Below are 13729 nucleotides of genomic sequence, written 5' to 3' on the forward strand. Positions count from 1 at the left end.
TATCTTAGGGGTTGTCCTGATCTGAAAGAAGAAGGTTAGGCTGTTTTATCCTATATCATTATCCACTCTGGGCCTCATCCTAGAAGAGGGAAAGGATGTAAACAGGAGGGCATTGTGGAGCACAACCTTCCAGGAATCTCTGTGCCAGGTGATTCTTTCTCAACCATGATCAGTTCTTCAGAAAGAGGTGCAGGTATGAACCATTGGCAGTCAACATGGGAGCAAGCAGAAAGAGTAGCCGAGTAGCCTTGTATACTAGAATATGGGGATCTGGATTGGGCCTCAAGAGCATCTACTATAGGTATTCCAGGTACCTCCTATGTGCTAGTGACTTTACCAACAAATCTCATCTCATTCAGTGGTATACTAGAGATAACTTGAATCAGATTGCAAGACACTTATTATGCACATCCCTTTGCAAATATGACTTCAGTAATATGAATTCAATAATATCTCATTGGTAGCTCAAAATTGTCTGTGGATGGAGTATTTACATCACAGAAATACAGAAATACACAAATACAACTATTCAGGACCCCATCCCTCAGAACTGGTTGTTAAAACTCACCAGCGGGGCACCTGGGTGGCTCAGTCACTTAAGTGTCTGACTCTTGATTTCAGCTCAGGTCTTGATCTCAGGGTCTTGAGATCAACCCCCGCCCCCCCCCGACTCAGGTTCCCTGCTGGATGTGGAACCTGCTTAAGATTCTCTCTCCCCCCTGCCCCCTTCGCCTTCCTTTAATAAAAAAAGTAAATAATAATAAACCTTAACCAGCATACGTCTGCATTTAATCCTTGCTACAACCGTATGAAGTTGGTTATCACTACTTTATAAATGAAAAATCTGAGTATCAGAATGATTAATATACTTGCTATCTCTCATATTGCTAATAAGCTATAGAATTGGAAATAAAATCTAGTTGTGTTTGATTCTAGAACTTAGACTTCTGTTATAGCACATTACTTTTTTTTTTTTTTAAGAGAAATTTCAGTGTCCTTAGAATAATTTGAGAGAATTGGCTAAATTTCTAGATGATCCTGACTGTACTTTGATCCCCAACATTTTCTACTCTAAATTAATGACATTATTAAAGATACTCCACTAATAAATAGCCAAACCATTTCACTCTATTAATTTCCCTGTTTTAAATATTTTGTTTACCTTTTTTCCTAACCCCTCTTTCTGGAATATAAAAGGCACTCAGAAAATATTTGTTAAATGAATAAATGATGACCCTATCATATGACATTAGTTTTTTCTACAGGAGTATTTAGTAGTTACTATACAAAGGGCAAATTATCTTACCTTTCTCTAATTAAAATCATAGGTTAAAAATTTTCTTAGAATGCCACTGTACAACACAGAATTACTCAATGTTGAATCAGAATTGGTAAATATTTGAAAAAGGTGTAGCTTACTCTCAAGTAACTAAGGGGTTTTCAGTGCATTTTTAATTAAATAAAATGCAACACAGACTGTACAACTGCTTAGTTCCACCCTATGTTAAATTAAAATATGATGTAAATTGAATGGATAAGCTGAACATTACTTCAGCCTTCACATAGGCTGTTCTTTTCAACTTTGGTGGCATGGAAGCTTACCACTTTTGTTATGTTTTTATTTGTATATCTGAAGCAAGGAGAAGTCAGACTGAAATGTTTGAAAGCTCTACAGAGTCTATATACCAATAGAGAATTATTCCCCAAATTGGAGTTATTCACTAACCGATTCAAGGTAAGCATCAAGAATGCTTAGTTTATTTTTTTACTTTTAAAATGCTAGTTATAGCTAGTTTAGTAAATAACATTACCATAATAAGTATTTAGTTCATATTCTTTACTACATATTCTTTAAATAAACCTGTATTAAATAGATGAATGAATCCCTGCTTTACAAAAGATATTACCAACATGAGTTATTTATTGCCTTCAACAGAAGGTTCTTCTGCTTAAAATAAGATTTTCTCTATATACAGCTTTTTATAGTTATATTAATTTTACACGTTAAAGTTTGTCTCAGTGTTACGGTACGTCAGTTAATGAGAAGAGAAAGATTTTAGATTATGAACCTTTATACTAACACGTCCTTTGTTTGAGTAAGACTGTGATAATATGAGTTTAAAGCATTCTATTTAACCTCCCATTAGTCTTGCATATACTACCCAAAGATAGTGCTTTAGATCCTTCCCATTTTATTTTCTGCTCATATTTGCTTGGTTTTTAATTATTTTTCAGGATCGCATTGTATCAATGACACTTGATAAGGAATATGACGTTGCTGTTGAAGCTATTCGATTGGTTACCCTGATACTTCAGTAAGTATAATATTTGCCACACTCTTGATCTCAGCTCAGATCTTGATCTCAGTGTCGCGAGCTCAGGCCTTGCATTTGGCGCCATACTGGGTGTGGAGCCTACTTTAAAAAGTTATTTTTTTAAAATAATCTTGGTATTTTAATGTCTTTCTCCTGGTATTATTGATGTACTTCACATATTTAGCCCTAATATATATTATCACTTTAGGCTCTACTATTACTTTTAAGGTTAGGTTTGAAACAATGTTTTCTGTTTTTCTTTCTTTTGCTTTTTTATTTTGACTATTGTTTGTTTCTTCTATGTAAAAGTTATCTTATGCAGTCCAGAGAAAATATCAAGAAAGTATTAACCTTTCTATTTAAAGAAAGAGAGAAGGCCTTTAAAGGGATAGGTTTTTCAAATAGGCTTCTTTGGAATGGTATAGAACTATGAGAAAGAAAATAAGGTATTTATATTATGTCATTCATATGATAGAAATTTAACATAGCAATAATTATCCATAGAGCTTTGACTAAAACCTGGGCAGAATATATATGAAAAAATGTAGGCCTTAGCAAAATCATTAAAAATTCTCCTCATAATCTGTTATGTTATATCTGTCATATACCAGATACCATCTATGTCAGGCCATTGTTTTGATCTTTTTTTACCCCTTCCTAATCTAGTACTTACTCTTTATCATTGTAGCTTTATAATATAGTATATGCTATCCATAGCCCTCCTTCTTGGTTGATTCCTTCCCCCCCCCCCTTTTTTTTTTTTTTAAAGAATTTATTTATTTATATATGAGAGACAGAGAGGCAGAGACATAGGCAAGGGAAGAAGCAAGCTCCCTGCAGTGAGCCCGAGGGGAACTCCATCCCAGGACCCAGGGATCACACCCTGAGCCAAAGGCAGACGCCTCTGGGAGATTCCTTCTTCTTTGCCTTTCTTTTTAAAACCTACTAGCTACTTGTGGATTATGTTTCTTCCATATGAATATCTTTTGAAGTACATCTAATTTCTCAAAAACTATGGCTAGGATTTTAAATATTAGAAAATGCATTTGTTACTGAACGATCTGCCATAGCCTCTAACTCAGAACAAATGGGTAAACCTTGGTATGTTCCCATAGCCAAACTACTCCATCCCAGGGAATAATGAAGAGATTGGACAAATTGAAGGCATAGCTCCTGGCTAGGCTTAGCAACACTGTTAATGAACAAACTCAGATAAATTCATTTCAAGAGAAGCCAGTAACTCAAGAGGTGAAGGTTTTGAAAAGAAATGGAGCTGGGGGACCTGGCAGGCACAAGTTTTAACAGCCAACCTCCCCAGCTAATGGACACCTAGAATCCTATAGAAAGAGGTTAGAGGGGTATGTGCAAGAGGGGAGGCAGAGAGCATGCAATCACAGGTGAAGTTCAGTTTGTGTTTAGCCCCTCATCATGGGCAGGGGTGTCTTCCAGGCATTCTGTTGCTAACAGGGCTTTTTTGGTTTGGCTATAAGGGATGTTCCAGTCATTGCAAAACACCTTCATCAGGGCCTCAAGAAAGTACAATAAATCAGGGCAGTGAGTTTTGGTTAGAATTAAGCTATCTTGCCTATTTATGGTTTTAACTGTTGGGGTCTATGGCTGAGTAACAGGGCTCACTAAAGCATTGAATTCTATGATAGATTTAAGAGAGAATTCAATTCTTTACAATTATATGTCATTTAGGCATAAAAATGGTGCATTTCGGGATCCCTGGGTGGCGCAGCGGTTTGGCGCCTGCCTTTGGCCCGGGGCGCGATTCTGGAGACCCGGGATCGAATCCCACGTCGGGCTCCCGGTGCATGGAGCCTGCTTCTCTCTCTGCCTGTGTCTCTGCCTCTCTCTCTCTCGCTCTCTCTCTCTCTGTGTGACTATCATAAAAAAAAAAATTTTTTTTTTTAAATGATGCATTTCTTGATTCATATCATTCGATATTCTATGTAAGGTTTAATTTTTTTCAAAAGGCATGTATTAGGTTGATTCTAAAATACTTCTTGGTTTTGTTGTTATATGATGAGTATTTACTGTTCAAGATACTTTCTACTTGATCATTTCTGGGACATAAAAATGTTTATATATTAGTCTTATATGTGCACAACCTATTAGAACTCTTATATATTCTGATGGTTTGTTGGTTCTCTTGAATTTACTATGTAGATTATTATATGTTACAAGCAAATAATTTCAGTTTTGTCTCCTCATTGCCTAACCTTAAAACTTTTGCTTCATTCTCTTATGTAATTGCATTAAGCAAGACATTTAGCACTATAAATTTATCATTGAGAATGGATCTTTTTGTCCTTATTCTAAGAAGATAATTAAAGTTCTCTGTTGCTGTGATTTCAGAGATAGGTTGTTTTGTTTGTTTTTAAGATTTTATTAATTTATTCAAGAGAGACACAGGCAGAGATGGGGAGCCTGTTGCGGGACTCAATCCCATGACCCCAGGATCACAACCTGAGCCAAAGGCAGACGCTCAACCACTGAGCCACCCAGGTGTCCCAGACAGATCAGTTTTTGATACAAGATAGAAGTTCCTTTGTATTCTGAGTTTTCTGGGAATTTCTTTTCATCTGTGGATGAGCTTGAATGAAATTGATTATTTGTCTAATGGTAAACCACACTTACATTTCTAGAATAAATCCTATTTGAACATAACACATTTGGTTTTATTGTGCTTTGCTTGAATACAATGTTATTTTAAGATCTTATTTAGGATTTTCTTATTTGTAGCTTATGTGTAAATTTGATGGAATTTTTTTGTCCTTTATCCAACTTTGAAATCAAGGTTATATTTTTTTGTAAAATTATCTTCATTAGTTTGTCATCTTTCTGGTCTGAAACAAATTTTCTGTGGCAGAGATTAATTCTTGAAATTTTGAAATAATTGTCTTGTTAAAGCCATGTTAATTTTGAATTTCCTTTAAGGGAAAGGTCTTTGATTACCATTTTTACTTATTCATTGGTTATCTATCTAAATTATCTTTTATTTCTTACTATAATAATTTTGACTTTTAATAAACTTTTTAATATATCAATTTCATCACAGTTTTTAAATTTTGTAGTTGATATTATTCACAATATTGTGCTATTACTTATTAATTTCTCTTTTTTTGTATCCTCTTTTTCTTGATCATCATGTCAGAAGTTTGGTTTGTCTTAACTACTCTTTTTAGAGAACAAATGTCTTTTGGCTCATTTGTTTCTTGTTTTCTAATAATTATACTTAACATATTAAATATACTTCTAAGCACTACTTTACTACTTTCCAAAATATTTGGACATCAGGTGTTTTCATAGATATTCAATGATAAATATTTTTATTACATTTATGGTTACTGGTTTAATTATGGATTATTCAGTAGTATTTTTCTGTTCTTTCTAAATCAGATTTTTTCAGGCTGTTGTTTTTTTTATTGTATTGTCTGAGAATGTGTTCTGATTGATTTGGTCATTTTCTAAATTTCTAAATATGTTTAATTAACTAGGAGCACCTGAGTGGCACAGTTGGTTAAGTCTCTTGGTTTCTTTTCTTTTCTTTTTTCTTTTCTTTTCTTTTCTTTTCTTTTCTTTTCTTTCTTTTCTTTTTTCTTTTCTTTTCTTTTCTTTTCTTTTCTTTTCTTTTCTAAGATTTTATTTATTTATTCATGAGAAGCATAAAGAGAGAGAGAGGCAGAGACATAGGCAAAGGGAGAAGCAGACTCCATGCAGGGAGCCCGATGTGGGACTCGATCCCGGGATTCCAGGATCATGCCCTGGGCCAAAGGCAGGCACTAAGCCACTGAGCAGGGATCCCCAGCCTCTTGGAGAGGTTGTGATCTCAAGGGATTGAGAGATTGGGCCCCATGTTGGGCTCCACACTCCGAGCAGTCTGCTTGAGATTCTCTCTCCTTCTCCTCCTTCCACTCATGCACTCTTGCTCTCTCTCAAATAAATAAATCTTTTTTAAAAACCCTAATTGTATATATAGTTATGTATTTATATTCATTACTTTGAATTTAAATTACTATACCTTTGAAGTTTTTCCTTTTCAAGTCTTTTTAAAAATATTTGACCCCCTAGTCAATGTTTACTTGTAAATTTCACAAACTTGCAAGTATCTTTCCCTCAAACAAAAAAAATACTTGACACTCTCCACTTACCCATCTGTTTTGTCAGAATTGTCTGGTGTTTAAGATCTCTATTGTTAATGATACACATGTGTGTCCTTGTTTATTATGTTTTAATATTTGCTCATACAGAGAGGAGTAAGCTTTCCTTTGATATTTCTTTTTCCTTTTTTTCAAGGTAAGAGTAATATCTCATAGACTTCTCCAAGATTATTTCTACTGCTAATTTATAGGAGTGTTTTCAAATCATCTGAGATCTTGTTGGCTAAAATATCCTACTTTCATAACAGTTTAGAAAATGGTTTGACTTGTTTCAAAAGTCTGTTTTTAAGGTTCGTTTCTACATTTTCATTGGAGGAGATATGGGCAGAACATGTCTTCTTTAGGAGGGTATAGTTATGGCCCTCCAGTTGTGTCAGATATCCTGATTCATTAAGTGGATTCCTCAGAGTTCTCTCCCCACTCTAGGTATTTGTGACTTCAGTTCCACAGAGTAGACAGTGCCTCCTCTGTTTACTTTGGGTCTCAGCTCCTGACCTTCAGGTTTCCTCTATTGTAATTGCTTGCCCTGTAGGTAGTCTTGTTGGACAAAGTCTTTTAAAATTTTTCAGACTGGCTCTTTTAAAGTGTTCCATATCTGGTCTACAGAAAACACAGCCTATTTATGGATGATACACTTCTACCACTTCTCTTCTTAATTTATTACCATGGGTAGCTCCAGTCAGCTTTTCACAGTTATATTTTTTTAAGCTCTGCACTTTTCCTAAACCTCCTCATAATTATAAGGGATGTTTATAAAGTTTTTACAGCGGTTCTCTGAAAGTTCGTGCTCTAGTTTTGCTCGCGGAGGTTTCAAAGTTACACAGTACTCTAACATTTTTCTCTTGAAACAAATCCTCTCTATCCATTGTATTGCTCAGTCCCCTAATTTATATATTCTTTTGGTGACTAATGAGCTGAGTATCACAAAACCAGCTTTCTAGTGTTTTACAGCATTTACTTGAAATGATCTGGCCTTATTTCTCTTGGCTTATGTGATCTCTATCAAAACAACAGGTAAAGTCAGGTGTAACATCTTGTTCCATCTCTCTTTTTCTTCTTTTGGCATAGATTATTTTCTTTTCACTTATAAGTTTGAGTTCCTGAAATATCTTGTTAAACTTTGTTTCTTTAGGAGTTTAGCTTTCTCCTTGGGGGTATTAGCTAATTTAGCTGATGTTGTATAATTAGGTGAAGGAATAAAACTTAGACCTTAGTCTTGTGCCTCATAATTTGTTAGGGGTAAGAATTGGGCATAGGCAAAAACACTTCTGCTTTAGGACAGAAAGCCTCTGGTTGTAGTTTGTAATTCTTCTTCAGTAGTCTTAAAACTGTCTCCTTCAGGGAGTAGCTCAGTCGGCTAAGCATCTGCCTTTGGCTCAGATCTTGGGATTGAGGCAAAGTGAATCTGTGGCTCTCTCCCTCTTCACCCCTCACTGTGCTCATGCTCTCTTTCTCGCTCACTCTCTCTCTCTCAAATAAATAAATAAAATCTTAAAAAAAAAAAAAAAAACAACTGTCTTGATAATCTCATGACCTTCAGGATATGGAAGGGAAATTACAGGGACAGTGTAGGTTGTGAGCTAGCCATTCTGCCTACACTTGTTATTAATTTCTCAATGCCTCTTGGTTCCAGTAAGACCCTATTGATACCTTCTCACACTATATTGGCTACTTTTTTTTTGCTTCACAGAATTAGAACCAGCAGTGTTGAGAGGGGGAATAAAGTGTACTTTTAAAAAATGCTCTTTTCTTTTAAAAAGAGTCCTTGATATCCAGTTCCTTTCCTTCAGAACTATAGTCCCTTATACTGTGATGCTGCAACTGTCTTCTTTTGCTGCAGAGGTCACTCTGATTTTATGTTTATTTGAGAGATCCCTCAACCTCCTCCTCTGAGACATTTCTAGGATTGAACTCTGAGGAATGAATTTATACCCACCCCTACATCTTGTCAAGCCCTGTACAGCCCAACAATTCTACACTTTATCTACTTATTATTAATATTATTAATCTCTAATCATATCCGACATTTATAAGCATGTTAATAGGAAATAGATGTTCCTTTTGGAGGGGAAGAAACTTAAAAACACATTCTAACAAAGTAAGAAATGACTCAAACTTTAAGAATACATGAGTGGAAAGATGGGAAATTTGTGTTAGTATAAAGGAATTATTGTGACCTCTGAATCCACTTTATATAGAAAGAGACTAAATGGTATTCTAAGTATAGTGGTAAAATAAAACAAAAAAAAATTTTTTAAATTTAAAACAGATTTGTCCAGGGCTCATGACTGCCCCAGTTGGTAGAATATGTGACTATTTATCTTGAGTGTTTTGAGTTTAAGCCCCATTTTGGGCATAGAGCTAAGAAATCATTAAGACAATTCTATAAGGAGCAGTTTATCTACTATAATAATAATTTAACTGTGAAGCAGATATATTCCCAGTGCCTATCAACAAAAATGTTTTGTACACTTAAAAGAAATAGAGCTAATTTGGGCTATATATATGATCCCAGGGTACCATGGATGTCCTTTGTGTGGGAAGAAATGTGGACATTTTATCGGTTTCCTGAATTTTATATAATAATTAATCTTTTAGGGATCCCTGGGTGGCGCAGCAGTTTGGCGCCTGCCTTTGGCCCAGGGTGCGATCCTGGAAACCCGGGATCGAATCCCACATCGGGCTCCCGGTGCATGGGGCCTGCTTCTCCCTCTGACTATGTCTCTGCCTCTCTCTCTCTCTCTCTCTCTCTCTCTCTGTGTGTGTGTGTGACTATCATAAATAAATAAAAATTAAAAAAATAATAATTAATCTTTTATAATTGGAGAAAGTTACTTCTAAAGTAAGATTGAATAGAGATGAAAATAAAATCAATATGCCTTGAGCTTTTATAATGAACTTTATAAAATGTAAATAAAGATAGAACTGAAAGTAAACATTTATTTTGGCTCAGATGTTGCTTTGTGAATTTTTCAGTGGAAGTGAAGAAGCTCTTTCCAATGAAGACTGTGAAAATGTTTACCACTTGGTGTACTCAGCACATCGCCCTGTTGCTGTGGCAGCTGGAGAATTCCTTCACAAAAAGTGAGTTAATTATCTTTGAAACCAGGTTCTACTTTGGTTTTGTTGTTGTTTTAGAGTTAGAAGAAGAGAGTAATAGTAAGAATAGTGTTAGAAGTGGCCACTTCAAATTTGGGGGGCTGTAATATCCTTTTAGTCTATGTGCACATCATAAATTAAATCCCTGAGAACGATGTCCTTTATGACATACTCCTTTTTCCTGAAATCTAAAAGGATGGTTCTCAACTAGGATGTGAGTGGAGATTGGGGAAGTACATGAAGTTTATAGATGTTTCCACAGATAATGTATTTCATTTCACCATTTTTTTCCTTTTTAAAATTCTTAGTTCTCATATTAACTTCTCAATATTAGTAATCTAAAATCGCCTTCAAAATGCCTCCCAACTTTTCATGGTTTTTTTATGGGGAGTGAGGATTGTTTTAGGCAGTAATCTATAGTGATTCTGAAAGCTATATATACTGTTGCAGTTTAATTAAAAAGCAAAACCTCATCTCTTTTTTTTGACAAAGCATAGAGTTAATGAGAGTTTATGAATATAATTAAATATTCTATTAAATACGTTTTGATGTTGATCTTTTGTATGATCTATAATTTATTATTAAATTAATTCATTCTTAAAGTTTAAACATCTGGGGGGATTTACTTTTTTTTTGTTGATAGATTTAACTTAGTGACTTTAATTGTAGGCAGGTGAATCTAGAAGTCTACTACATGTAGTAATTTGTGATTATTATTCAGCACAGACATAAATCATGCATTGAGCATAATGGTTGTACATGGGTGATTAACTTTAATAATGGCCTGGCCCTCCATTCAGCATCTGCATCTCCATGCTGCAGCAACAAACTGTTCTCTACTTGGTGTGGTACCTTTCAATGTAGGAAATGTTGATTCTATGTGAAAAATCTCTTTAAAAAGAAAGTTGACTGGGGCACCTGGGTGGCTCAGTAGTTGAGTGTCTGCCTTTGGCTCAGGGCGTGATCCTGGGGTCCTGGGATCGAGTCCCACATCAGGCTCCCCATAGGGAGCTTGCATCTCTCTCTCTGCCTATGTCTCTGCCTCTGTCTCTCATGAATAAATAAATAAAATATTTTAAAAAATAAAGGAAGCTGGCTACCTTTATTACTAGTGAGTGCATGCTAGTAATGAAAGTAAGGGAGAAAGTCAAACTTTTCAGGCATGACTCTTAAAGTAATATATTGACTTTTCCACTGATTCTGACATCTGTGGCTAATAGAATAGTGTTGTTTCCATATTTATCTGGAGTTCTTGACTGTCACAAATATCAAGGGTGTATTGTAGTCTTTTCCTTTTCCAGGACTGTTATATTCTAGTTAGTCTCTGTTTTTTACTTAACTTTTCAAAAAGCTTTGTGTTTTTAGAATTTATTACTTTTATAGTTTCAATGAAAAAGATTACATAGAGTGATTTTGTATAGAATGGGGGCCATAAACTGGCAGCACTGGGGTCAGGTCAGAAAGACCCTTGGATATATCTTATTTTATCTACATTGTATTTTTCTAAGTTTGAGATACTTGCTCAGCAAGTTTAAAATTGGAATGTTTTACATAAAAATCCACAAATATACGCCTTTATTTCTTTGTGAAAATGAAATAAATTTCTATTCAAATGGAAGGTTCACTCCATAAGCTTGTTTTAATGCCCTTGCCCAGGAGATTCACAGTTTGAGAACTTTTGAAGCCTAATTATGTCTTTGAGCATTCCCCTATCATTTAATATTGTCATGTTTTAAAATCTTAACAAGTAAGTTTTGGAATAGCTTCAGGAGTTCTGTGATTAAGTTTAAAAGAAAAACATGCAAGGGTGCACATACAGATGTTGTCTGCTTTGTAGTATAATTTATATGCTGTACACAAGCTCAATCACACGTCTGTAAAATAGTAAAATATATCTGAAATGAGTATTTTAATAGTCATCAAAAATCTACAGTTTAGTTTTAGAAAACTTAGGCTGATTCCTAAGTACCTTACATTTATATATAGTAAGTATGATTATCCAGTTTTGTACATTTCAGTTGTAAAGGACACTTATTTTTTTCCATTTGTTCCTTCCTCTGAAAGCTATCTAAGTAAACAGAATTTTCTCTTAAACCAGTCCAGTAGCTATACTGATGTAGCTTCAAAGTAATGTTCTCATCTTCTCCTCTTGCCATATAATTTCCCCTACCCCCAAAATACTCCACTTTTCTGTATTCATTTTCTGCTTGAGATCAGCTTATTTTTATGTCATATGAAATTATTCTTTATTCATTTATTTAGCCTCTCATCTGAAAGGCTTACTGTAATTTCCATATCTAAACCAACACACACTATATTCCTATTCCTACTTGTTTTTCCTTATAACACTCAAGATAGTATATATTTATCTACTATTTATTTCTGTTAGAGTGAGAGCTCAGTGAGAATAGGGATTTTGTCTTTGTCCACTGTTACATCCCATTTTCCCAGAGCAATACCTGGAAATAAAGCACCTAGAGCATTCCTTAAAATATTTTAGAATAAATCTTAGCAAGTTAAAATTTCTGAATCATGTCTTCATCATAATTTAGAAGTTTTATCATTAAGTGATATTTTTAATAATATAGTGTTTATGTCATTTTATTCTGTACTGATTAGTGAGTACTGATTTTAGGTAATAAGCTGAAAATGTTAGAAGTAATCATTAAAAGAATGAATTTTTATAATTGTTGATAGAACATATAGTTAAATTCTTTAATTCATTCTGAATATTTAAGAGAAAATAGAACTCTTTAAAATTATATATATTCTAATGTTTATCACATAGGATGAAAATAGTTTATATTCTTTGTAAATACTTAAACATTGATTAGTCAAAAAGCCTCCTTTTACACTGTGTATATGATTGAATTATGCAAAATTTTTTAGATCCAATAATTTTTTAACCTATAAAAGCATCAGTCACATGGTTTGAAATAAATCAGTAAGCTGATATCTGATACTGTTTTTTTAAACACTAAAATAATTTGTACAATGAAGGAAAAGACTAAAATTGATATCCATGCCAATTCATAATGCTCTTGTTTTACTTAATTTGTAGGCTGTTTAGCAGACATGACCCACAAGCAGAAGAAGCATTAGCAAAGAGGAGAGGAAGGAATAGTCCAAATGGGAACCTTATTAGGATGCTGGTTCTTTTCTTTCTTGAAAGTGAGGTAAATTTTAACATAAGTCCTTATTTTATTTTTTTGTGTTAGATTACATTTTAAATAAAAGTGTCATTTAATTCATTGTAATTGATTATTTTTAAATCCTATGAAAATAAGCCTGTTTCTCACAAAACTGACTGCATGTCTATCTGATTATAGAATCTGTATTCTGCCTTTTATGGGAGTATATATGCAGGTGTAGCTCAACACTGAATATAGGCTAGCAATTTTTAAACTTAGAATATCATAATACTACATAATTGTTGCTTTTTATTTTTCTTGAATTTTTGTTGATAACTTTTAAATTACATAAAGAGCTTGTAAAATTTGTCAAGCAGTTAAAACCATTAGTTCTGACTTGTTTGAAAATTACATTTCTTAAGGAGAAATAAAATATGAATTTAAATGTTTAATTAATAGATGTACAATCTCCATTAGTAATATTTCCATATGACATCTTGGTGTTAGTTATCACTTAAATAATTTTTCAGTTAACATTCATAATATAGTATCTATCAGAATCTGCTTGTACAAGTGAACTTTGGTTTGCCCAGAAAAAATCTAGAGATCTCGGACCCTTAATTTTACCCAGAAAAATATTTTTAGTTTGTGCTAGAATGTCCAAGAAGGTAAGAAACTTCAAAATTCTGACTGCTCAAATTTGAAAGTGCTAGAGGTATGAGAAATAGACAAACAGGCAGCTTATATGAAAATTGAGATCAGAGAATTAGGAGCTGTGTCAGTAAAATAAGTGAAGTGTGGACGAAGCAGGGCAAAAGAGTCACCTTTATTTTTTAAGCAAATTGAAAAGAACAAAACGAATAAAGTCAGGAACAAAACTGTCTGGGGAGTTGCATTTGAGTAGAGGATGTGTTTAGGAATAGTATTTTTAAATATGTATCGATTACATGAGGATCTTGTTAAATAACATGCAAATTTTAATTCAGTACTTCTGGGATGTGGTCAGAGAGGCTGCATT

At 34.0% G+C, this 13729-nt stretch overlaps 1 protein-coding gene across 8 annotated transcripts in view; it reads left to right on the forward strand.

Annotated features, from left to right (window-relative positions):
* Positions 1-13729, forward strand: part of STAG1 (STAG1 cohesin complex component) — a 395351-nt gene that overhangs the window by 281829 nt on the left and 99793 nt on the right. For all 8 annotated transcript variants that reach the window (XM_077865024.1, XM_077865025.1, XM_077865026.1 and 5 more), the window contains 4 exons: positions 1637-1735; positions 2236-2315; positions 9458-9565; positions 12642-12756. In XM_077865024.1, coding sequence (XP_077721150.1) covers positions 1637-1735; positions 2236-2315; positions 9458-9565; positions 12642-12756 — 402 coding nt within the window. The remainder of the gene's footprint in view (positions 1-1636; positions 1736-2235; positions 2316-9457; positions 9566-12641; positions 12757-13729) is intronic.

The sequence above is a fragment of the Canis aureus genome, chromosome 22, assembly GCF_053574225.1.
Source record: "Canis aureus isolate CA01 chromosome 22, VMU_Caureus_v.1.0, whole genome shotgun sequence".
Lineage (NCBI taxonomy): Eukaryota > Metazoa > Chordata > Mammalia > Carnivora > Canidae > Canis > Canis aureus.